Genomic DNA, 26,188 nt, shown 5'->3' with positions numbered 1-26,188 from the left:
TGTTATCCAGTTACCAGTAAGTCCCAGTCCATTGAAGTTTGTTTCTCTTATATCTGTTTTTGCCTCATCTTGCCAAGATCAGTACAGTGGAGGGATGTTTCATTCTTCCAGTGCAAACAAGACCTTTCCCATGTGTGTTTTCTCCGTCTACGCTGTGAGCAACTGGGGCCCCGGAGTAGCCTGGGCTTTCCCTGGGGAGTGACCCAGACTCCCCCACCTGTTGGTTCCTGTCCTTCAGGTTTCTCCTCTCATTCTCTGGGACTGGCTCAGAAGCACAAAGTTGAGGAAAATCGGTGTGTTTTCTGCTGAGTTGCCCAGCTATTGCTGGAACCTTTCATGTTAATCTGCATGCAGGTTCTGGCTGTTGCTGTGGGCTGTTGCCCAATTGCTGTGTTTATCAGGACCACAGAATAAATGGCCAGCTTGCTCCACCTCCCATCACGTTTCAAAAGACAATGAGAAAGATTCTGAGGTGTTGGTGAACACCTGACTGCCATTGCCTTGATAACAGCCCTTAGAAAATGCAGATTAGACAGAAAAACATGTGTTAGAAGTTTTCTTCAGGGCATTTCTGGTGCATTGGGAAGGATCACGTTCATCAGGTGTGCAGAAGTGATTCATGCTGTAAAGATTTTTAGAGTGCTCTTGCTGGAACCTCTAAGCCCTTGCTGGTAGTTGTATATGTGACTTTTTTTTTTGTCTTTCTTGACCTTTCCCTGAGTAGCTATGCGTGTGGAGGTGGGATACCTTGTCTTAGTGCTGCCTGATACAGAAGGCAGGTGGAGAACGTGATGCTTCGAGTGGAAAGCAGGTAATTTGTGACAGCCTCCTTTATGGTGCTCCCAGCTGGCTGTTAGCCTTTACCTGGCAGGCTTTTCACCAGGTGCAGAAAACTCGTGTGTGCAGCCTGCAGGGCAGGTTGGGAGCTGATGCTGCAGCGGGAAATGGTACTCATGGATGCTGCCCTGGGAGCTTGGAAGTAGGCTGCTGACAAAGCACAGTTACATCGTAAGAGATGGTAGTTCACCTCGAGAACCCTGCACGGAGCTTGTAGACGTGTCAGTGCTCCCTGCTCACTGGCGCAGCACCGGTGCTGACGCCACACCTGCCGTGTGGCAGCAGGACAGGGGAGGGCCAGAGCATGCCGTGACAGGTACCTCCTGCTGCAGCCGGTGACCATGACGTCTGCTCCGAGGAGAGGCTGCCCAAAGGCTTTTATACACCTCACACGTGCCACGTTCTTTTCCCAGGCCTTGCTGTACATGGATCACCCCCAAGCTCAAGTTCGCGGAAGCTGTAGAGTGGCCCCGTTGCACCTGAAAGCTGCTGCCCTTTCACTGAAGGAAGGAGAGGGGACTGGATGCATCTCCTGCTGCTTCGTCCTGCCTTCCCCTCCAGCCTTCTCAACTCCACTACCTCTTCCTCAGAGGAAACACCTCAACTTTAAAACCGTGCCGTGAAACTTTGCGTTGCCCTTCCTTCGGGCGCTACCTCCCGGGGCAAGGCACTTCTCCTCAGTCTGAGGGCAGCCGCCTTTACCCCACGCAGCCCTCGCTGCCAGCTGCAGGGGCTGCCCCGGGGCTCTGGGGAGCGACCGTTGGGCACGGGGGGCGACCGTCGAGGCTCTGAGGGGCGACCGTTGGGGGGCGCGGTGCAGCGCGGGCTGCCTGAGGGGAGCCCCCCGGGGACCCTCCCGCCCCGGGGGGCGTATGGGGTGGGCGGGGCGTCAGCGCCGGGCGCGGGCGGGATTGGCTGGCGGCGCCTGAGTGACGGCGGCGGGGGCCAGCCGGGCCGGGGCCGGGCGGCGCCCCCCCCTGCCCGCCCGCCCGCGGCAGGAGCGGCCGGCGGCGGCGGGCCGGCCGGCAGGGGCGGGCGCGGGGCTGCTGGCGCCGTGCAGTGCCCGCAGCCCGGGCAGCCGCGCCGCGCCGTGCCACCGCCATGGGCCGCGGGGCAGCCCCGCTCCGCCGCCTGCTGCTGTCGCTTCTCCTCCTGCCCGCCCCGGGGCCGGGCGGCCGGGGGGCCGCGCTGTCCGCCCGGGAACTGGAGCCGGCGGAGGAGCCGGCGGAGTACCGCGACCCCTGCAAAGCCGGTAGGGCTCCGCGGCAAGTTGGGCGGCGGGACGGGGCCGGGGCCGGGCCGGGGCCGGCAGGTGGCTCCGCCGCCGGGCTCACCTGGAGCCGCGCGGGCACCGGGGGCGGCCCCGTGTGCGGGTGCCCGGGCGCTCTGAGCACGGTGCGGCTTCGCCTCCATCCCTCTCGCTCCTCCTGTCCCGGGACCGTCGTTACATCGCCGTTACATCGCGCTCAGTTGTTTCCGAGCTCCTGCTAACACTTTCTAACCGTTTTGATTCCTCCGAGAGCTCCCATCATCACTTGTATCTTAGTTGGAAGGGAATTGCTCGTGTTTTCTCTCCTCGTACTTTTGGCTCACACTTTTAACGTGACTGTCGCTCCTTCTGCTCCCAGCCATCAGCTGATGTTTCGGTTCTGTGGATTGCTGCTTCTCTGCTAGGAAATTGGTAATCAATATCTCGTTAGTCATGTTCTATTTGCAGATAACTTTGTGCAAAATCCTGCTTTTTTTTTTTTTTTATGCTGTAGGAAGGAGTTTCTGTGCGTGTGGTGTTCCTGGTCTCTCTGTAGAGCTGGGACTTTGCCCCCCGGATGGTCTCCTAGCTTTTCCTTCATGTTACCTGATGATAGCTTCCCTTGTTATCAGGCATCTCCCAACTGTTTTCAGGGTATTTGTAGCTGGATCTGATCATGTAGCTCTGGATCATGGAGCTCTGTCAAGACAGCATCTATCAGAGCCCCTCTGCCTTGTATTGCAAATTGTTTGACTGGTCCATGTTACAAGTGGTACATTTTATTCTAAAATTCATCTCAGCCCTCTTCTCTCCAGTGTTGTTAGTACAAAACGTTCCTTGACCAGCAAATTATTTGTCATTTGATGTGTGTATATTTTTATTCGGTTTGAGGCCCAGCCCACCTAAACACGCTTCTACCATCTTTGTGTCTACTTCTTAAGTGGTAATGAATTCATCTCTCCTCCTTTCCAGTGAAGCTAGGTGTTAGTGATATGGCTGTGATGCAGACCTGGAGAGCTGAAGGTGCATGTCTTTGGTCTTCCCATCTGAAAAAGTCTTATCTTCTCCTTCTCCTCGAAAGTGTGGCATCATTTGCAGTCTACCTCATTTGCTCTTGGGACTGCTCAGTATCATTGCCAGCTTGCCTCAAGGTGTGTTAGGTCAGGTATGCAGAGGATGGGGAATGCTCCTTTAAGGACCACATAGAGAACATTTACTTTAGTTAACTTACCTGCATCATACAGTGAACCTGTAGCAGAAACAGAAAAAAAAAATCCAACGTGCCATTGCTGTGAGACCCTTTCTTTCTCCTGCAGTTCCCCCATCTTCTAGGCTCTCCACCTGTCACTGCTGCACATACACAGAGGAGAGCCTGGACCACCAACAGCAGCCTCCCTTCATTGTACATCCTCACTTCCTCTCGTGGCTGGCAAATAAACATTTTGTATATTATTCCTGTCAATTCAATTCAGTCAGGATGAATTGCAAAAATTAGTTTTATATTCTGACTTATTGGCATTTGTCTCTAATACTTTTCCAGTGTCTTTCTAACAGAAAGGAAGGAGTGAACAAGACCTCTGGAGGTCACAGTCCTTTTCTTGAGCCCAATACCAGGCTGGTATTTGCAGCAGTGCTGGCAAACATCTGTGGATGCTCCCAGGCAGCCTAGTCCAGCATCATTTTGGCTTTCCTATTGTCTAACCTGAGGCTTTAATACTGCATTTTAAGTCTGCCTTTCTCACCCAATCTGTATGGGTGTGATTGACAATACTGTGCCTTCTGCTTTGCTGCAGTCCTTTTCACCTGTGAGCACTGTTTGTTCCTGTGTTTCTCGTGTCTCAGTTGTCTTTTCTGTAGACTGTGTGACTGGCTCTTTCAGTCTGTCCTAACAGGATGTATCTTCTGGCTCTCTAATTCAGTTTCTCTCCATGTGAGCTGTCTTAGCCTAAACTGAAGTGCACAGCACTTAGGCTACAAGACCTTCCTTACATGTACCTGTCTCTATGCACTGAATGGCTGTGGTTTTTGAAGTCAGCTCAAAATCAAAGCAAGCAGGACTTTTACCACATCGACTTGTTAGACACTGCCTCTCCTCCTCCCCCTGCCTTGCTTTCACATTCTCCATCTTCCAGTTTTAGACCATTAACAGACCTAAGCATGGGTTCTGTGCTGAAAACATCATCCCAAAGGGTTAGTCCAGCCAGTTAATGAGAGAAGAGATGCACTTCTGTAAATGAGGTGAGGTGAAGATGCCTCTAATGGAGTCAGCCCTCCAAGATGGACTATGTAGGTGCAGTTGTCTAATGATTACACAGGAAGTCTTTGAGCTCCATTGCTGATATGCCATAGCAGTGACTAGTCTCCTTAACTTCCTGGGGCCTGAGTTTCTCCACCAGTGAGACAATGTCAGTGTTTGTCTAGAAGAATGACTTGCAAGAGGACAATGATTGCAGACCCTGCTGTGAACAGCTCAGATGCCAGATACTTTGTGAAGGCAAGTTTTTGATGGTCTTCGGATACAGAGCTGGCACTGTGAGACTTGCAGTGGTATTTCCTTGGTCACTAGTCACAGCCTCCTGGGTACAGTCCTGTGGCTGCAGATTGTATGCAGACTCAGCCCATTGCAAAGACAAGCTGCTACTCCACTTGCATGTTTTCCAGAGCTGTTAAAACCATAGTGTTTTACTTCTCTTTTGCTGCAGGCTAGTGGCTGTGACCCAGAAGCTGTGATGGATTTAGATCTGGCAGGTTAAGAAGTGAAAGCTTGCCAGTTCCTCACCCCTGCAGCTCATGCCCTGAGGTTGAGTGCAGACTGTCGATGGTTCATCAACTAGACTGTGAGTGAAAAGCCTGGCACACGCTCCCCTCTGTTGCACTAGCTAAGGATGTAATAATCTCCAACAGCAAGGCAGGACAGATTGCACAGTGTGCTAACCTCGGAAATCACTGCGGCTACTGAGCTGCTAATACAAACATGCCCAGTTACCAGGACTCATTTGATGTGTCATAACTCCACTGCTGCTCAGTCTCGAACTCCAGCCACCCAAGTTTTCTTTTTCGTAATCTGTGGCTGCTTTCCTGCCTTTTTCATAGGGTAGGAGGAGAAGGCAAAGTGTCTGAATGAATAGTAAAGGGGGAATTGAGGTAGGGCTGTACAGTTGGTTGGGGTTGCCAGGGGAGATGACAGTGCTTACTCTGCTTTGTGGTTTTTGCTGAGTGTTGTGTCGTGTCACTGGGGCTTTTCAAAGGGAAGGGTACAAAGGTTCCTGCCCAGATCCCTTCTGTAGATGGAAAAATGTCATAAGCCTGATGTGTGCTTAGAATCTGCTGCTCAGAGGGTCCAGCTCATGGATCACGTAGTCACGGCTTGCCATGCTCTTGAGCAGGTAGAGCCTGGCATAGAGAGGCTGCGAAACACGAAGATGGCACCAGAAAAGTGAGTTTGTCCCTAGGGCTTTTGCAGAGTGTCAGGGATGCGAGCTCAGAAGGAAGGAACAGAGGCAATAAGTGCGAAGGGTCTCTGGAGAACTTGGCAGTAGTCCTATCTCCTCCGTTTCTTTATCAGTTGAAAAGTTGTTAGAAAAGCAATTGCAAATTTGTCAGTGGTAGAGCAGCTTTTCCTACTAAACCGTTGCCCTCTCAAGAGTGCATGCTAGTTTGCCTGGTCATAGGATACCACTATAGGTGCCTCTTCCTAATCCACCTGCTGATTTGATCCACTGGATTCTGAAAGTCCCACATCAGAGGTCCTAAGCCTTGACTGAGTGCTGCTCAGAGTGAATTTCTCAGAGGGAGATGTAAATTGTACTTTGCTTTCATTCTGTTCCTCCTAGCTCTCCTCTGTAAAGGCACAGTGCCTTTTGTTCTGGAGGCAGTGAATTTCATTTGAGTTGTGGTATAAACATCTGAAGTCACATGCAGACATTTCTGTGGGAAGCTGAGGAATTCGCTGTTAGGAACTGAAAGTCCTGGGGGGCTAATCAAATGGGAAAGGGGAGGGGGGGAATCTGTGAAGTCCAGATTTCATGAATATTGCTTGGGTTTTGAGTGCAATGCAGATGTTGTTTTCTCTGTTGGAGCATGGATCCATCACATTAGCAGGGAAGCTTGAAAGCTCTTTGCAGGCTACCCGGTGGATCCAGCCCACTCCCCCTGGGACTCTGCAGGTCCTCGAGTGACAGATATGAGCATAAGCCTGACTCTTGATCAGGGCTTTCCCGCATTCTTGCAAGATGTCCCTTTTTGTTTTTGGCAGTGATGTGAGCACTGGCAGGAGCATTTGCTAACCTGCTGTTTGCTTGGGAATCCCAGATTCCTGTGGAGCAATCTCATTTGCATCTTCCTGATTTTCTCGTAAAGCTTTGAAGCCTCTGAGCTGGTGTGGAAAGCCTAGTGCTGCGGTGCAGGTACCAGTGTCTCTGGCTCTGAATCTTAGAAGATGGTGGTGGGAGTCAATGACTTACCCAAGGGCAGTCGTAAGTCAAGGTGGCAGTGATGGCAGCTGAATACGGGTCTCCTGACATTTGAAGCCATATGGGCTTCCAAAAAATAGTTTCTTTCCTTCTTCCTTTTTTTGACATCAGTACTTACACGTGTGCTTTGAGGTAAGAGAGAGAATAGAACCCAGCCTGTGGATTCCTCGATGCTGATGCAGAAATTTACAGAGGAAGCAGCAAGCTCTCACAAGCAATCATTCCCCCTTCGGTTTCTTTCTTCAGCAGGTCACAGGAAGGGTTAAAACCCCAAGGAGAAAGTTGAGTCTTTTTGGGTGGTCTGGGAAAGAATGAGAGAACAGACTATTCAGTCTTTAATTTACCTGCTTTGGGGAGGTGACAGCAGTTAAAGAATGGGAAAACAGGTGGGTGAAGACTACCGTGGATGCTCTGTATTTATATGCGTTCAGTGAGATTTTTGCGGTGGGGTAGAGCTGTGGCAGAAACTTCCTCCTCAAAGGGAAGTTTTGTGGTGGCTTTTATTATAATCATAGCCAAGCACAAGCTGATGGCAGAGGCTTAAAGTAAAAATAACCACTAACCATTTTCTTGCAGCTTGAAGTTCCCAGGTAGAGAATCCATTGGTGTGGGGAATTTGAGAGCAAAACCTTATGGGCAAAGAAACACTTGAAATCTGGGTTTGGAGTCTTCCCACCATTTAGCTGTCTCGTCGATGTCTGAAAAAAATCATGCTTGATCTTTGATACTTCTTGGGGTAGGGTTATGTTGGATCTGCTTGTCCTGCATGAGATTTAACACTTAGTGCTATACCTACACCTCAAGATTTAGCAATGGACAAGCATAGCATGTAGGGCTTTTATTTCCAGAAAGAAGGCTGGTAGAGCGGGGAAGAAATGTTTGGAGTTGTCATGGATACTTTTCTACAAAGAACTTGTAGAGCTTTTATTGAACATTGCAGTCTTAGTGCAGTTCACAGGTGTATGCCCTTGACTGTAACCTGTGCAGGTTGATCAATGAGGACAGCTCATTCCTCAGGTGTTCCATAAAATGAGTAGTCATAAAGCCCCAGCCAAAGGAATTTAAAAACTATGCTGCATATCTTCCAGGCTTCAGAAGTCCACAAAGTTCTCTTAAGTCCCTGCCAGAAGCAGTTGCTCAAGTCCTTCTCTCCTTTCCATCTCAGGTGTTGTGAGATGTTTTCTGCCTCAGTCTTTGTTTGTGGGGTACCCTCTCCTCTCCTGTCCCAGCAGCAACTTAAGCCATTTTTCCTGTTATCTGTAGGTTTTTACATCTTTGCTCACCTTCACAGCAGCCCTGTGCTATGGTGCGCTTTTACCTGTTGTGATGCACTTAATTAACTTGTTCTGTGGAAAAGGCCATTTGCTGTAGTAAGTGAGCTGCTTTGCCAGTCTCCCGTTTCCCACAGAGTCCAGAGCGAAACGATAGGCCTGGCTCCTGTCCAGACCTGTCTGTACCAAAATGATGGTGCTGGGACTGGGAAGAAAACTGACCTGATGCGGGGTCTGTATGCTCTTTTTGGAGACAGGCAAACTTAGAAGGAAGGAGGCACCTCTGACAGTGAACGACCTCATTGTCCTGGATCACAAGTATTGCAGGTATGAACCTGCAACAAAACTGCTTTCACCTGGTGATGAAATGTGCTTTCACAGCTCAGAAAGGATGGATGATTGAGTAGAAACTGGTTGTTGTTTTGATTCAGCTACTCGGGTTTTCTGCTTTTTATTCCCTTTGTTGTAGCTGTGCTCCCTGAAAACGCTGATCTCAACTGGTGGGTATACTTTGATGTTCAGATCCCCACTCTAGCACTTCCTGAACAGGAAGGTTCTCTGTCAATAGAAACTGCTTAAATGTGCAAAGAGGCCTTTGATTAAACAACTGTCAATGATTGATTGATCTTTCTCAGCCAGTTTGTGTCAGCCCAGCTTGGAATGGAGAAAAATGTTTAACTGTGAGTTATGAAGGAAGCCCACACTAAACCCCAGCCACTGGTAAATCACCCTCTGGTTTGACTAATGCAAATCGTTAAAGACCAGCAGCTGCTGTTGGTTCATGAATCAACTCAGCTTTAGACTCAAACAGAAATTCATGCCCTCTCAAGTCATTCACGCAAATGTCAGCACCCAAACAACATAGCATCTGTTTCACCTCCCCATCCACAAATTCCAAACTATTTCCAGAGAGAATCATACCAGTGTTATAAAGCAGAAGTTCAAGACCACTGAGTATTTGATCTCTTTCTTTTTGGAATTAGTGTTGGAGTACTGTTGAGTCCCTTTGTCTCCATATCATAAACTGATTGATACAGTCCTGGACATTACTGAGAATTACCTTTCTCCACTTCTTATGTCATAGCTGTGGGTGTTACCAGTTTCCCATGCCTCATCAGCACAACGTTGAATTTAGATAGTATTGCCTGCAAAAACAGCGTTGTCTAATCAACAGTGTTTTAATTTGCTTAGGACTTCGCCAAAATTATATGGTTTGGTTAGTATTTTTCACACTGAATTTCAGGTCAGACCTGCTGGGGGTTGTTTGTTCCTTGCAGAGAACAGACTTTGGAGGAGAGATTTATTTACAGACTGTGCCCTGCCTTCCGCGAGCACTGGCTGTATGTAACAGAAGGGGCTATCCCAGTGGGAGATGGCTGCTGTGGAAGGCCAGGACTGTCTGCACTGGTGTGTGTGTTGGCAGGATGCTGTGTGATGAAGATATTTATTCCTCAAGGCTTTGGTTTTGCTTTAAAATTCTCCAGGATTCAAAACAGTTAGATGCACTAGCCTAGTAAAGTCAAAGTTCCCTCTGCAGAAATGCCAGAATTAAGTCTACTTTGGAGCTTGTAATGTAGCTTCTTGGGCATGAAGGGAGACTTAAATGATGTGCATCTCTGGAACTCTGTGCCTATTCCGAGACTGCACCAAATATGGGTAACAAAGGGGACTTTTGGCTGCGTTGCCCATGTCTCTGTTGCAGAAGATGGGTAGTGCATAGAAAATGAGGCAACTGCTGCAGGAAAACCTTGGGTAGCTGCATGACAAAGGAATTTGAGCTGTGCTGCTGGACCCCAGACTGAGAAGCAGCAGTTGGTAAATGATCCTGCCAGGCCAAGGAGCTGGCAGGCAGTGGGGAAACCTAATATAGTGATCTACAAGTTAGGGGACCTTGGAAAGGATGGAAATCATGCACCTGCATTTCCCTTACTGAGTATCTTGGGCTTAAGTGGGACTGTTCCTCAGGTGGCCCACTGTAAGTAGCTCAAGCTAGATGTAGGCAGAGGAGTGATAAGAGAGCAAGGATCTTCAGTTCCTTTATGGAGTGTGTTAGTAGGGCTCCAGGCAGTAGAAATTGCAGCTTTAAGTTAAATGCACCTGGCTGTGGAGTATCAATGCATTTGATACTCCAGAGGTCTAATTTAGGCTTCTGTTGCCACCAGATCTTGTACGCTGCTGTTGTCCACACGCTTCTGTGTTGGTTTATCTGCTGCCTGTGTATTCCTGACAAGAGAAAGGCAAAGCTCTTTCACTACAAGTGAATTTTGAGAAGTTTTGGCTGCTGGGCCAAGAGCTTTCTGAGTTATTCGCACAGTGCGAGTTCTCATGTGGGCTTTTTTTTTTTTGTGTGTGTGTGTAGTTCCATTGCAGTTACTCTGATTAGAGGCCTATAGTCCAGTTTGTTTTGTACCTGCTGACCTGAAAAAGCGGAGATGCTCCAGTTCTTGGGGGTCACTCTCGGGGGGGGGAGCTGGGGTGGCCTGTTGGGCTGCTTTTGCAGTGGAAGAGAAGCCTGTTATTTGCTATACTGTTGATGTTGGAAGTGTATTTTGCTCAGTGACACTCTGAGCTGCAGCTGGCCCTTGTATTAAGATGCTGATGTGCTGTGCAGTTGAACGCTGCCTGGATTTAATCTCTAACCTTTGATTGTTCTTGAAAGCATGTTCTAGGGATTGCATTCCCACCCACACTGCTACTATGACCCTTTCCATTTCCTGGGTGTCTAAGTACAGAACAAAAAAGATTCATTAACCTGGCAAGTAACCTCTTTTTATGGGGGAAGTGATTTTCTGTCACGCTCTGTTAGATCCTATTGATTTCTGTTTTTCCCCTCTTTGGCCTCTTCTGCCATATATTCTCTTCTTTGTCATGCTTCAGTTAGGAGGTGATATGTGATATTCTGTGTTGTGTTTTTGTTTCCTGGGCAGAGAGCTGGGATCTCCTAAGGCCATTGCTGAAGTTCCCAAGTTTCTGCCTTTTCTTGGAAAGCTTTTCTGTTAAGGTAAACTGCTGTTTACTAATGGGATGTTGACACTAGGATTAAAACCCCCTGGCTGCTGTCTTTTTTCTTGACAGCAAAGAGCACTTTATATCCTTTTGCCCTTTTCATACATTGTATAATTACTAATCTCCTGGCAAAGGTATATCGTGTTTGCTATGGGGTTTGCAACTATGTGTGAAATAGGGACCCTCAAATGTACTGCGCCTGCTCTTTCTGTCTTCCTAGGCAGTGCTGACCGCTGGGTCCTGAGGCTGTGCCTGGGTACTTCACAGCTACGCCTCTGCTTTCAGAGCTGAATCCTTGCAGATTTGAAGAGCAGGGCTGGACCCAAAAGGTCGTGAGCACAAGTGGCACGCAGTGTTGTGCTTGGCCATGCGCTTGCAATCTCTTGTCTCACCTGCAGGCTGGAAGAGGACATGGGGATGTGCTGTGTCCCAGGAACAACAGGACATTCTGTGCAGAATTTCACAAAAGGATTGTGGAAAATGTTTTCTTCCCAACAAGTTCCGCTTTTCCTGTGTACGACTAATGCAACTATTTCAAATATAAAGTATTACAGAGGTAAATGCTAAATATATGCTCTCTGGGCAGGTTACCTCAGCTTTGAGAAGGCTGTTGCTATTTACTGATGTATTAGGTTTTTAGACAGAGCCTTTCTGTGGTTCGAGGCAGACTCACAGATATTCCAGTAAGTAACTAGTTGGAGAAATAGTTTCCCTTCCAAAAATACACTTTCACTTTTCATATTAATTTATTAGCTTTAACAGTTCTTGCTAAATTCCTCTTTTTTATGTCTGAATAATTTATAGTAGCCCCGTATAGAAGTATTGCAACTGAAGTGTCAAAAACTTCAAATCTAGGGGAACGCTGTTGTTTACTTTAGACGTTTGTTTTATTGTAAGGAGCTGTATTGTGAAGAAATGGTTGGCCTTTATGCTGTCTGTCCTACTGCTGCTCAGCTTCAGCTGATCAGAATTAGGACCTCTGTCCAAAGAGAGAAATAAAACTCACTACAGCAAGGCTTGTCACTTAGGTTGTGCTAAAGGAAGATACATGAAGAACAGTTCCTATTAATATCCAAATCTTAGTCTGTACTTTCCTTAAAATAGGCAATTAAAAATAGGCTAATACTGGCTATATTGCAGGACATTTCTCTGTAGTACAAGAAAAACATTTTATTGGAGATTGGCCTTGCACGTGGTAATGGCTAAAGACATCTGTCAACAAAGGAGAAGATTTCTTTGGTGTAAAATGATGTGAAACAGGATTTGATTCACAGGAGCATTTTTGACTAAAATTCCCCAAACTGCTGTGTGACCGATGTTTTTGAATTTTATGTGAGAGTCTGACAAGATGCAAGGTGCCCATGGGTATTTTGCACGTGTGTGTGTGGAAAAGGGCTGTCTTTGGAGGAGAAAGTGGTATGTGGAGTTGGGAGGTCTCGTAGCAAAACAGGAAAGTTGGCAATGTTGCTGTCGGCAGAAGGCACAATCAAAGGAGCAACTGATGGCTAGGGAGGTTTGGGACTCTAAAATATGCTTGGGAGGGATACTTGCTATCCCTTGTGAGTGCTGGACTGGAGCTGGGTCACCAGTCCCTGCAGGACTGTTTCCAGAATGCCCTTTCAATCACTATGGAGGCGCAAGGGATCGTGATTAGGGGTGTTCAGGTCTGTCCTGCATGAGGAGTGGACCTCTGCTGTGTGATGCTGCTGTGTGATGCAGGCAACCGCTACTTCCTCGAGGGCTGGCCTGAGGGTGCTGTTCCTTCTGGAAAGAGAAACTTTGGAATCAGCCATGTCCTGGAGAGACTGGAGGTGAAGGATGGGGTTGTGTTGCAGGTGGTTCTTCTCTCATTCTGCTGCTGCTGCTGAGGCAGGGAGGGTGACAGATAAACCAGAAGTCCGGTGCCTTCTGGTGTTCTTGTTACTCATTATCAAAAACCTGCCAGCAACCTCCTTTACGCTGACACAAGCCAAGGTCCTGGCTTTGTCTCCATCCCCCTGCCTTACCCTGCATTTTGCTAACATGCATGAATGCGAAGTCCTGAAATTTAGGTTCATGGTTCCAAAGTTCATGGTCTTGAGAATAAACAAAAAACTATTGTAGTGGCTGCGAGCTGGGTACCCCATTAACCCAGAATCATGAATATTTATTACATTGGATTACAAAAGAACATAGAGACTATATTGTATTTCCTATAACTTTATTTCCATGGCATCTTTTCGTGGCGGGTCACTTTAATGTAAGCTTTGCTTATTTAGTTGCACACTTTAAGCTGATTAACTTTTTACTAATAAAATATGTGTTGACTCCCTTTGTCCCAACTCCTGTTTGTTTGTACCTACACTCCTGTGACAAAGAGTCACAGAGAACTGCTTTAAGCTTTGGCTAAATCCCCCTGCTGGAAGCTTTGAACGAGCTGAATGTGTCCGGAGGTTATTTCAGCCTTGCATTTTCTCTCTTGCCCTGTCACTGCCTGGAAGTTGGGCCTTGCAAAGCAAAATCTTCTGAACACCTCCTTCATTTCTGAAACCATTTGTGCTCTTATGGGGTTTGGCAAGAACAATCCAGCCTGTTATTGTCACTCTATGAGCTGGGTCAGAATAAAAGTGGGGAGGAATTGGAGAAGCTTTCCAGACATGAAGACTGATCTGTGGTTCTGTATGTTTGGTAGTTTCCTGGCTGGAAACTGTGGAATAACCACATTATTCCTTCTTCGCTTGCATAGCTTGCCCTGCCATTCAGTGCCCGACATATCATATGTTCTACTGTGGGATGTTCCAAGAGAGAGATGACTACACCATATCTTTTTATAAAAGGTGCTCGATAAAAATTCCCAGCCCAGCTGTTTTTAATAACATAAAATACTCATCCTTTGCTATTGCAAGAAAATCTTTTCTTTAAGGACTCCACACTCTCAGTGGCTAGCGAAAAAGAGAGGATATGTTCAGGGGAGTAGTAGCCATGCTCCACACCCCATGGAAATTGTTTAGTACATCCCTGCAGCAGATTTTCCAGGTGAGTATTGGACCATTCAGAAATTGTTTGAGGGGTAGTTTTGAATGTGCTCATTGTCTCACATGCAACAGAGAGGGGATGCCTGGAGTCATTTCTCCCCCATTGCCTGTGCTCTCCAGGGAAGTGTCTAACAAGTTGTGGCGGGTGGTGATGGAAGGAAGGACAGTGTAGGAATCCAGGGGGAATGTACTCACTCGCTCACCACTGTAGTATCTGGGCATCTTCTTGTACTGGGAGTTTGAAACTTTTGTTACTTTGTTAGATTTTTTTTGTTTAGTGAGTTTTGTAGCTTAAGCAGTGGTTTCAAAAAGTACCTTCAGTTTGTGATGGCAAGGGTTTCAGGGAACAACATCCTGCCTTTGCTACTGGACTCCTGAGAGAACGATTAGTTTGCATCATGGCCAAACCCTGCCCTTGTTGGGGGACTCCCAGTACCTCTTAAGGAGCAGAGGTGGGAAGTGCTTGTGGGTGATGTGGTGTGAAGCTGCCTGGGTGATAAACAAGTGGTTCTTCACCTAGTCTCAGCTACAGTTAATATAAAAGTACAGGTGTGTACCATGCAGGGAAGCACTGGCATGTGATAGATTAAAAGTTGTGTTGTTGATGGAGCTGCAGAGGAATAGCTGTCAGGAGCGGGGTGGGAGATCTGCTGATACTTGCTGCTGGGTTGTTAGAATAGTCAATAGCTGGAAAGCTTGTTTTTGATGGGGGTTGTCTTTCTGGAAACTGCTTGCTGTCTGTTTTCTGCTGATGTGGAACTGGCACTGGGATCCTGCTCCCCGAGGTGGTAAGCTGGGAGCAGTGTGTGCGTTTCCACAGGAGATGGAGATCCATCTCTTGAGGAGATGGATCCATGGAGGGGGAGGTGGGTGGGACTGGGTACCTATCTCTGCTCATCCTTTCAGCTACCTTAGTAGATGATAACATGGGGTTTTCCAGTGGGGATGGTGACTCTGTCTTCTGCAGATATACAGGAGTGCCCCTGACAAGGTCTCACTTAGGTCTCACTTACAGCTGTGGGAAACTGGAACCAGTTTTTAGTTTGCAGTTCTTTGGGCTGGATTTTTTTCCTGACATTGGTCTGCTTGGGAATGAGAATTGTTTTTAGAGCCTGAACCAAAAAATGGCTTCAGTGCCTCAGAACAAGGCTAATGCAGGAGAGACCTTGCTGGCAGTGTTAAATTCTGGCAGCTGTCTTGTGGCAGCTCTGGTCTCTCTCCCCTTTGCCCTCTGCTTTTGTCAAACTGCAACCTCCCACTTCAAAGCCAGGCACACTCCTGACACAAGACTGTTTGCTATCCAGAGGGCATAAGCATCTTGTCAGGGGAAGAAGTTGTCTTCATTGTAAAGACATTTTATTAAGTCTGGGTAATGTCAAAATTGAAGTTGCTTTTGCACATGCAATCCAGCCCTGTATGTGTAGTGATAGCCACTAATTATATGATTGCATTACACTGCCTCTGGAATTGATCCAGCTCTGGGGTGAAGCAGACTGATGATGACAGGGATCCTTTCTCTTCTCCTGCAGAGCCGGGGATGTGCACAGTGAGCAAGGATGAAAAAGGCTCTGTCTTTTAGACAGCAGAGTGGTACCATGGCAGTGCATGCTGATGCTCTGCGTCAGTGTTCCTACACGCTCTTAAGTGAGCTGTGGCACCAGTCTTTTCAAGGGTTCTTACCACCTTTTTGCTTTTCTGGGTGTTTGACATGGGAGCATATGGATTATTTGCTAAAGTGCTTGCTACCACAAGGGAGGAAGCTGAGCTCTGACATGGAAAGGACTAGACTAATAAACAGGACTCATCCAGAGTCTTTCAGAGAGGGTTGGCCAGCACAAGTGGTTATGGTGCCCAATTGGGGTTGTATATTTAATGTAACCTTGTGAATAACAATGCATCCTTCAAATTACTTATTGTAATAACTAGTTATCCTGACTCTTGATATCTGTTGTGATGTGATACAATGTGGTTTGTCATGAAGGGCCTTTAAATGGCCTACAGCTTCCACCTGAGATCCTTCTGACTTCAGAGCCCTTGATCCCAGTCTGGATCTGGGTTGATGAACAATGATATTTAGTATGAATTCCACCTTGCCTTTTCAGGTGGCCATGAGCTGATTTTCCTTCTATACAGAATCTCCAGCGTACTGATTTCCATTCCTGAGAAGTCTTGTGTTTTCTGCAGTAATATTCCCAAAAGCTTCATCTTACTGTGATGAGACAGACTGTAATGGACAACCTGGGTATGTTCCCAGCACTGTCTGAGGGCAGCCTTCCATTACTATAGCTTCATAATTTCATGTGCTTCAGGCGTCATGTAGAGTTCAGGGCATGAAGTATCTCCTGTAACTTGGACCCAAGGAAAGACCCTGAACTGAAGACCCTGTACTACTAGTGGAGAAAGCTGAGGTGGCTGCCACTGGCATGCTGAATTGCACAGCGTTTTCATTCATTCCATCTGTTTAACGGGATTACATGAGGAGTGGCTTCTGCCTCCAGGCACTTAGTGCCTATGGAAATCTGCAGCTGTCTGGATCAGTTATGTGCAAACCTGACGCCTCTCCTTTATGCAGAGGAATTTATGAATACTGAAACCATGTGAATCAGTCGCATGAGTAATTTTTTATGTGCTGCACTCTATGTCAGATTCGAGGGGGACTTTGTTAACCGTGTCTCGTCCCTGACAGCTTCCCCAAAAAGGGAGGAGATGCTTCAGGATGGCCACTAGGTGTAGGAGTAGGACAGCTTTGGTGAATGTGAATCTCCTTGCCTTGGACAATGGGAAACAGCCCAGTGTGCATGTGAACTGTGGTTGCTTGGTCTGCCTGCCCTTCTGTAGCATGACTCACTTGTGAAGTGACAAGGACATGAATCCTTTAGCCTCAGGAGGGAAGGTAACTCTAGTACCTGAGTGCCACCCAACAGCAGATGGTCTGTCTTGTGTATGAAGCACTGGACTGAGGAGCTGGGACATCCATCTCTGCTCTGGATTCTGTAAAAAAAAACTGATTTGCTTCTTCAGGACATCCTGAGAAACATATCTTTGGATGACTCTTTGGGACATCTGTTTGATGCCTGCTTCAGCAAGCTTTGTCTAAAGAAATGAGGCGGACTTTACTGTGCAGCAATTAGTGCAGTGGATGCAGATTGTGCATTGCACTTTCTTAGGGTACAAGTACATGCCATTACTGACAGGCAAAATACTGGCATCTATTTACCTTTCCTCTTTGAAGTGTTAAATCATTTTAGTAGCCTCCCCTGCATTTCCAAACAGATATTTGTTGTCTAGTTCCCTGACCAGATCTACTTTTAGGAGAGCAGTGACCCTGAGTGAAGTCCTTACCTATCTGCTCAGTCTTTCCATCCACCCAACTACAGACTGTTAGTTTGGACGTGGTCTAGCTGGAACATGACAAATGACCCGTTGCCAGGATGGATCTGAGCAGGAAGCCACAGTGGGTGCAATAAAAGTGAGATCCTATTTTCAGATGTACAGCAAGATGTTGAAGCATAAAATTCTAGTTTACATGGAGTCTCAGAGCCTCATTTATGCTTCAGGTAACTCTAACAGCTACAGCCTAGCACCCAGTGGTAATGCCTGGATGAGGGCTGGGCAGAAAATACGCCTGTCCCACGAGTAACTACTCTGGAACCAGGAGCAGGGGGTGGTTGCACTGTGCGAATTGATAGACCTTCTTCACCTGCTTAGGTGTTCATCACAGGTCTTTTCCAAAGTCTGCTGCCTGCAATTCTGAAAAAGTGTGTTGCTGCAGTGGTGGATCCCAGCAGGAGGCAGCATTTAGAGCAGTCAGCAGCATTCGACCGCAATAGGCACTGGAGAAGCCCAGGCACACCGGGGAACAAAGGAGCTGCTGCTCAGAGCTGCATGATAAAACCTTTCTCTGTGGAAGCCAGACAATCTATCCATTTATTTGTAAGTGGCATTCGGTCACAGTTTTTTGGCAACATATGGAAACTGTTTAGATTAGCCGTATGAGCCATACGTGAAACAGATGCATATTCTTGAGCAGGCTTTTGTCATTTATGTTTGAGCGAGTGAAGGGTGCAGCTGGCTTGCTTGTGGAGTGGGGAGCATGTCCTCACCCGCATGTAGTTAAGTGCTGGGAGTGAAACAGAGAACCAGACGTTGATAACGACCAACTTCTCACAGGGACCTACTGCGTAAATAAGATGAATGGATGTAATGGCACTTGATCCTTCACTACTTTCCTGATTGCTCACTGCTGGCGCAGGATCAGTTGTGTGAACGGAAGGCTGTATAGTCCATGGCTGTCCTGCTCGTGTCTTCCACCTGTATGCTAGCTTATCAACAGAATAGTTTAAAGCTTGGAGGTTTGATCAGAGCATAATTCTCTGCCTTTTTGAGCCATCTTAGTAATTAGAGGGATACAAGACCTTGTTGAAGAAAGCAGAACATTGTGACTGCTGTGGCTTTTGAATGTGCATCCTAAGAGAAATTTTGTGGGGGGAGAAACTGCACCCAGACTGATCCCTCTGTAACTGGACCTGTGACAGCCACTGAACTCATGGAGCTCTGTACACAGGGAGGATTGTGTTGCTGCGCAGCCCTATGTGCTCGCTGTGGTGTGTATGGCTGGAACAATAAAAGTGGCTTTGAATAGTAAGAGCATTGACTTTACGTGTGCCGACTGTTATAGAATAGACTAAGGTGGGAGCTGCTGAGACTGCAGTGATAGTTTTTGTGGATGTTTGCATGGCTGAGTTTAACTGTAGGACAGTAACACTGGAAGACAAAAATGGGAGAGTTTATGGCATGGGATTCACCAATGGGCAAGGAAACAGTAAAAGAGCTCTGGGATGAGTGCTGTTAGGGCTGACTGAAAAGGAAGTAGGTTTTGGGACATCAGCAGGAACCATCCTGGCCAAAGGAAGGCCATGGCAGGATGTGAATCACTCTTACAATGGCAACACTGATTTTGTGTGCCATGCAGGGATGTTTGTACAGTAAAACATTAATTCATGGGTGTGCTGCTGACAGTCTTGTAATGCTTGCCATCACAAAGTAGACTCGATGAGGGCTGAGCTGGGCTGGGTGACTAGATCCTTTCCCACATGTATGTCTAAAGGTACAAATCCAGAGAGGTGTTTGAACAGGCTGCTGACAAGGCTTATGAGTGGCAAAAGGGGAAGTAAGAGATCCTGTTTACTCTATTAAATATTAAAAGACAATCACCATTTTTTCCTTAATTTATTACAGGAGTTTAAAACATGCAGGGAATTACCAGAGAGGTCTGAGGTGTTTTAGGGGGCTCTAGTTGTCTCCCTGAACCTAGAGTCCCTTGCAGCAGCTAGTACTCCGGGCTCTGCCACACTGAGCTAGCAGCATGGTTCAAGTCTGGAGCATCACTCTATCCTGTAGGATTGTTCCCTCTGTGAAAAACACGTGTTTGGATTACATGGTGGTGAAGGCCAGGTTTCTATGGTCAAGGTGAGTTATTTGGCAAATGCCTGTTTCTAGGTGAATTGGTGGTGTGGAGCACAAAGAAAACTTCCATGTGTTGTCCTCTCCTCTGTGAGCTCAGCTTGGGACCAGAACAGAGGTTCTGTAGAAAGGTGCCTAGAATTCACTGCAGCACAGGTGGTAAACTTGTCCAAACGTAGAAACAACGTGTTTTTAAACTTAACAGGTGAACCAAACATCTGTTTGACATCTTCTCTGTGACAAATGCTGATATTTTGGCTTGTGGGTAAACCCGAGTGAAACATCTCTTGTGTTTTGACCTCTCCTTTTTTGGTTTTGTTCATGTTTCTTTGAATTGCTTTTGCCAGTGGTGAGACTTATCCGGAAGCATCCTTGTCATATGCATTACTCTAGTAATGTTTTGCATACTGCAGGGGGTGGAGCGCTTCATTTTCAAGGTTATTTTTAACCCCTAAATACTTGTGTTGAAGCCAGTCCAGGATGGTGGCTCAATTCTTCACAAGGAAGGGCTGCGCGCTGCTGCCAGGGTGAGTGATTTCCACTCTTCCTGCTTGGGGTGCTGCTATAATTTTCCATGCATAGTATCACCCTCTGGGGAGTGTTTGTACAGTTGGATTTTAGAGGGAAGAGGGAGGAAAGGAGGTAAAATCTGCTGGGCTCCTTTTGTGGATTTTTTATTGTTGATGGTAGAGGATTTTTTTTGTATTTTGCCCCTTAACAATGCAGTGTAAATGCCATGTTTCATACTGCATCTCAGCTCAGCATGTGCCTGAGACAGTGCTTGTGTCTTTTGTGACCAACCTGCTTCCTTGGTTTCTCTCCTAACTTGTGGTGCCTGGTGTTTTGCTGGGTTAAGCTACAACACACAGTCACCTGTTTCCCCTGTTGTGAAAACCTCTTGGTTTTCCTCGGCACTGTGATTTCACAGCTTGCAAGAGTCCCAGTGCCGTGGGGTTGCTGAGACTTTTATTGCCTGGAGTGAGCTCAGTGGTCTCTGAAGGTTCTTGCTGGTTTGCCGAGCAAGAATGTGACATTTGCCCGTTTCCTGAGATCTTATACAAGGACGCTTATAGATTTTTTTTTCGTTTTCATCTGTTCTCCTGGGACACCTATGCCTGGCTTAGGGCACAAACCTCGGTATAGTCTGGGGTTGTTTTGGGGTATATCCCTTGCCTTCACGATGCCATTCAGTGCTGCAGCCATTCTGGCTGCTAATCTCATTCTGATCTCTTCATTGTTGTGTTTTTGGCAATCAAAATTCCCCACCCAGGCCTGAGAATTTAACATCAGCACATTTGCATGACTGATCAGATTTGTCTCGCTTCTATGACGACATTGTTTCTATGGAAAATTAATGGATTCTCATGTTGTATTTTTAATGGCTGAAATCACCCCCCTGCCACCCTTCCATCCCCGAGCTCAGAGGAGAAGTCTGTAAACAGCTCAAATTAGCTTTCCTCCATAAATGGTTCCCATTTCTTTCTTGCCTGCTGTCCGTTTCTTTGCGTTCTTCCAACAGTGCTGCAACACTCCTCTCCTGGTGCTGGTAGATAAGGAACAATGAGCAAAAATGAGCTTGTGTTTGCTTTCCTTGTCTGGCCCTTGAATAGATGTGATCTATCATGGACTATCCCCTTTCATCCAGCAGTGTGATTTTAAATTGTTAGCCTGCCCTGAGGTTTGCTCCAAGCAGGCTTAAGCAGTTACCTTCCTTTTTCTCAGGATGTTACTTAGCTAATGGTTCTGTTCCTGTTCATTTCTGCAATGAGCTAATTTCTTCTGTGTGGGGGCATTTGGCAGTATATTTCCTGCATGTCTGCTTAGGATCACCTATTCCCCTGCTGCATTGCTTGGGGCTGCAAGCGGGTGGAAACACTGAGATTTGGATACCTAGTGTGTCAGGGAAAAGCAGCAGTTTTTGGAAAGAAACCTGCCGCTTGAAGGAAGAACATCCCTCCCCAAATGTTGCAGTTAAATAAGCTGTAATGGTTCTTTGCTTTGTGGTCATTACTGGTGAAATGTCTTTAATGGGGGAAAGTGCTTAGCTGCTGAACCTGTCCAAGTGAAACTTGGGGCTGCAGCAGTTTTAATTTCATTTTTCTTCTGCATCTCGAAGGTTGTTATTCCTCAACTTCATTTCAAGGAATATATCCAGGACAATTCCCATGATGTGAGAGTTACCTGAGGAGAGGGGCTGACTTAGATCGATTCCTCTCAGAAGACTGAAGCTTGATGGCCAGGAGGTTCAGAAAGTCTCTTTTGTGTGACACCTGGTGAGGGGCATGCAGTGTTTTAGGTCAAGGTCTCCTGATCCATGATACTGAGAAAGTATTGTAGCAAGGACCTGAACCTCAAGACAGCAATCTGTCTTTGAAATGAGGACTGGCTTGTTTCCTGCAGCTGTCATTGTCACACCTAAGTCTGAAACTGCTGGCACCCAGTCCCTATGCCTGCCTTTGAGGTGACAGTGGAGATGAGTCCACAGGGCTTTTAACTATTTGCCTTGTTCCTGCCTCCTCCAGGGTGCTCAAGGGCATCCTTTGTGGCATCCCACACTAGCCAGACCTCACAGGGTGGAGGGAAGGGCCTGTTGAAAAGAGCTGGTTCTGTTGACTGCTGGACTGCACTGGACTGTCTTTTTCCTGTCTAACCCAAACTTGGCTTGTGGGCTAGGGCGTGCTTGCCGCTAAGGGTCCTGCTTTCAGTCCTACAAGCCCAGTTTGGGGTGGTGTCTCTTTTTAAGGGTAGGTGGAGCTATTGGGGAGCTCAGCTGAACTTGGTGTTCCCACCTTCCAGTTTTATGTTGGTATCTGGAGAACAAGACCAGCCTGGTACCTCAGGCAGGAGGTCATGTTTGCAAGTGGAATGGGCTTTGCTATAGCACTTTGGTAATTAAGATGTGCTGCTACGGATGGCAGGTGGAAAAGTACGGGGAGGAAGATTGCTTAGTTACTTAGAAGAACATTTTTGCAGGTTTGGGAAGTAAAAATGCTGGAGATATGGAGATAAAGTGGTCGATTTGAATCTTTGCAGCACGGGGAGGAAAGGGGCAAGAGAGAATCTGCTCTGGGCTGGCAGAGGCTGGGCTGAAGCACCCGACTGCAAAGTGTTACGTTTCTGGATGTGATTGTTGCTTAGGGCTTTGGATTATATTAGCATGGAAGAAAAGCCTCCAAGTGAAGGGCCACAAATCATATCTGGGCCTATAGGGAAGGAAAGAAGACTATAAAACAGGAAATCAATTTAATACTCAGTGGGTATTTGCAGCATGCTCACCCTTCCTTCAAATTGCCAAAGGAAGGATTAATTAAAGTTATATTGAGCAGCAAAAATGATGGAGGGTGTGAGATGGGGCTTGTGTGGTACGGCTTTCTCCATAGCTAATTGATAAAGGTATGCTTGGGTTTCATTACCCAGAACCTTGCCATCTCCAGCTCTTAAAGGGCAGCTGAAGTGATGCTGTATTTGCTGTATTTCCAAGCCAGCCTTGCTGCCTTGCCGGGTGAGCTAATGAGGAACATTTCATATGCACTTGGGGAAGGTGAAGTAGAGATGGAGGGAAAAGATGATGCCTCTATCAGGTAGTATCTTTGTCAAGTGCCACCGTGCTGTTTATCGGGCCTATCATTTAGGATCTGACCACAAAATGCTTTTTTCTGCTGGTGGTTTTGGTTCCTGGCTCCCACTTCCGCTGTGGTTGAGAGCTGTGTGCACCGCAAGGTGTAGGTGTTGGCAGGGGATGGTGACAGCTGGAGCCTACGTCTCTTGTCTCTGTCTGCTGACTTTAGTTAGTTAGAATAATTTTTGAGCAGGGTGTGACAAAGCTGTAAGAGAACTGCTCTCCGAAATAGAGAGAGAAGAGTGTATGGCTTCCCTTTCACTGCTAGCATGATCCAGTTGCTGTGTGTGTCCCTTCTTTATTTTAATGAAATACTGCACTTGATCAATGCTAACTCCTTGAGAGGTTTTTCCTGCTCTTGCACTGGCTGCTTATTGGGACTACTGCATGTTACTTTCTCTCTTCCTTTTTGGGGTAGGCTTTGGAAACACCAGGGTTTTGCATTCATGGAGTTTCAGAAGGAGCCAACTCCTGTAAACTGAAATGCAGCCCAAGCTGCCAGCTCCTACCTATCAGTAACTATAACATTTTCTCCTGGATTTTCCCATTGAGATCTTAATTTGTTTTGATGCCAACACTTGCCTTGAAATGGGCTGGTTATGAAGCTTCCCGTTCTTGTCCTGAAAAGTAGCTGTGCCAGTCCTCTCTAGGGGTGTCTAAACACTTTGTGGTGTAAGAGGGAGTTTCTACATACTGAGCTGTTATAAGGGGAAGGCTCTGCTATCCACCCAGTGGTCCAAGGTCTGGCAATCCTGGAAGCGTGTTTCCTCTGTTGATTTCTGTCATAAATTACTGAATATGCTCACTAGTGCAGGGCTGAGAGATGTAGTGCAGGCTAAAGCTTTAGATTAATTGGGTGCAGCAGCTCTAACCCATATTGGCAACTTAACGCCATGGCCATGCCCAAGTTCTGTTTGTTGTGCATTATGGCTGTGATGATGGCTGATAGCGTCTAGCTGTGAGATATTGCAGAAAATAAACATATTTTTTAAACAAAAAAAGTTATGTTTAACAGTCTCTTGGTGCAAGGCCGGCACAAGATGTTCCTAAAACCAAATGTAATTGACTACACAAAGAAGATGAAAAAGTGATTGCAGCTTAGTGTAAATATTGGGTATGGCACTTCTTATACCGGCTAGGACAGAAGAAACAATGGCTGAGTTGGTTAAATTACATGAAGTTGACAAATCATGGGGGATTTTTCCCCCCTTTCCTTCCCCTGTCTCCCCTTTTTCCTCTGCACAGTCAACTAGAGGAGAAAACAGAGTGAAAGAATGTTATTAAGGTCACATAGCTCAGTTTCCTTTGCATGGAAACGTGAGGGGTTAAGCTAGACCCTTGGGGTTTGCATACTGCATTACAGGGAAGTAGCATCCTGAAACCTGTAAGAGCTCTGAAGTATTAGGCAACTAACATCCTCCTGCAGTACTCTTTTATGAAGAGGTGGGTGTTTAACCATTTAAGAGCCCATAGAGGGAGCTGCTTTGCTGTTTGTGGCATGGATTTTCTGCTGTGTGTGTTCACTTACGGTCTCCTGCGATGCTCACTGTACCAATAATGGTTTCGTAGATCTCTGGGCAGAAGTGAGTACCATGTAGATGTGCAAAATATATAGACCTTGAGAGAGGAAGCAGCCAGCAGCAGGAGAGTTACGAATATTACAAGGAAAAGATCTTTCTCCTAACCTAATTTTGGCAAGCAGTATAATTCATGCCACTGAATTTTTCAGTTCTATGTTAAAATAATGTATCATTTAGCCAAGAGAGAGTATGTATTGTTCCTTAAAGCATGTCTTTATGTAGGATCACATATATGCTTTCAGCTTTGGACAAATTCAAGCCAAAAGTATTTGATCATTATAGCATCATTGCCTTCCAGGAAAGGAAATCCATGAACTGGAATTTCTGGACTATCTCCTGCAGATAACTTCCCAAGAGAGGGTGCTCTGGAAACGCTGCACGTGATAATTCAGGCAGTTCAAATTTCTGCGGAAGTCTGAACAGGGCTTCAGACTCTGATTCCGAGGATGTTTTGATGTTCTTGAAGTATTTCTTGTAATTTAGAAGTGGACCAGGTTCTTAATCATTCCTTCACAAACTGTGTCTCTGAAATGAAATGTGATCCCGGATCAGGGGAACTTCTCCTTACTGGAAAGTGAATTGTTGAGTCTCTGTTGCTGAGGGACTGTGCTCGTGCCAGACAGCAGCTCTGGCTCTAGCTACTCTTGTTGTGTGGACAAGTTTACATCCAGAGCCTTTGGGTCAGTTTATCCCTAAAGCTGGCCAATGGGAAATTTCTGATTATTCCTACTGAGGAGAAACAAACTGATGCAGATAAAAGCATGACAGCTGAATGTGGTGGTCTTCATGCTTTTCTAGTACTCATTGCTGTTGCTTGTTTCTCGTCCTTTGGCTCAGGGTCTGGCCTTATTTCCAAAGTTTGTGTTTAGGATCTTTTTCTATTTTCTTTCACTGGTTTCTGCCTTATTTTGAGGCATTGCTCTTCTCTCTGACACAGTTGTTACTTTGCCCAAAGGAATGTGTTGAGGTTTTTTCTTTTTTGAGGTATGAATCTTTCTCAGCATACGTCAGAATACTTTCCTACTGGTTCCTGGGTCAGGACGTAGTGCAGCAGCAGCAGACCGATCTTCCTGCACGTCAGTGTGCAAGAAGAAAGAAATATGGATGTGCTGGAAACTCACCTTGATCTGTTGATTTACTTACTTATTGCTAGACTGCAGAGTGTTAGCCCTAATGACAGCATGGCCAGCCCTGAAAATTTAATCTCCCAGCACTCAGACCTGTCAGGCTAGAAGTCAGCAAATGCTTATAAGTAACTTGCATGTTTTTGCCAGTGCATGAATAGTCATAGTGTGTCAGGAGATGACACTCATTATTACCTACCTGTGTGTGCATGTACCCAGCACTCCTTGCCTGTAGCTCTTATTGCCAAGGTGGGACACTGGCTTTCCCTCGTACTATTCTGGTAAGGTGCAATCACCTCTGGAACAACAGGAGCTGTTGAACAGGACCTGTGGAACAACAGGAGGGAAACAGAGATCTGGGTGGGGACAAACATTGCACCTTCAAAATACATGTGGGATTGATCTCGGGGGTGTGTTAAGAGCACATCCTTTGGTTGCAGTGTGAGCCACAAGCACAAGTAGCTTGTGACTTGGGTGACACAGTTGAGTCTTCTGCATGGGCTGCCTGACAGTTGCATCTGTTGATGGCCACAAAATCGGAAATGCCAGATTA

The 26,188-nt window shown here is 46.6% G+C and overlaps 1 protein-coding gene and 2 long non-coding RNA genes across 3 annotated transcripts in view; all 3 read left to right on the top strand.

Annotated features, from left to right (window-relative positions):
- On the top strand, positions 1–1,617 carry LOC121073360. Its single transcript, XR_005821645.1, has 3 exons — positions 1–602; positions 725–1,153; positions 1,251–1,617. It is a non-coding gene; the product is annotated as an uncharacterized LOC121073360 (long non-coding RNA).
- Positions 1,618–1,938: 321 nt separating this feature from the next.
- The window catches only part of TLL2 (tolloid like 2), a 93,112-nt gene continuing 68,862 nt past the window's right edge, over positions 1,939–26,188 (top strand). Inside the window, 1 exon segment of the mRNA XM_040563977.1 lies at positions 1,939–2,089. Coding sequence (XP_040419911.1) covers positions 1,939–2,089 — 151 coding nt within the window.
- LOC121073211 lies at positions 8,764–12,140 on the top strand. The gene is made up of 2 exons (XR_005821559.1): positions 8,764–10,830; positions 11,056–12,140. It is a non-coding gene; the product is annotated as an uncharacterized LOC121073211 (long non-coding RNA).

The sequence above is a fragment of the Cygnus olor genome, chromosome 7 (genome assembly GCF_009769625.2).
Source record: "Cygnus olor isolate bCygOlo1 chromosome 7, bCygOlo1.pri.v2, whole genome shotgun sequence".
Taxonomy (NCBI): domain Eukaryota; kingdom Metazoa; phylum Chordata; class Aves; order Anseriformes; family Anatidae; genus Cygnus; species Cygnus olor.
The sequence above is the reverse complement of the archived record's forward strand: the minus strand, read 5'-3'. Positions and strand labels throughout refer to the sequence as shown.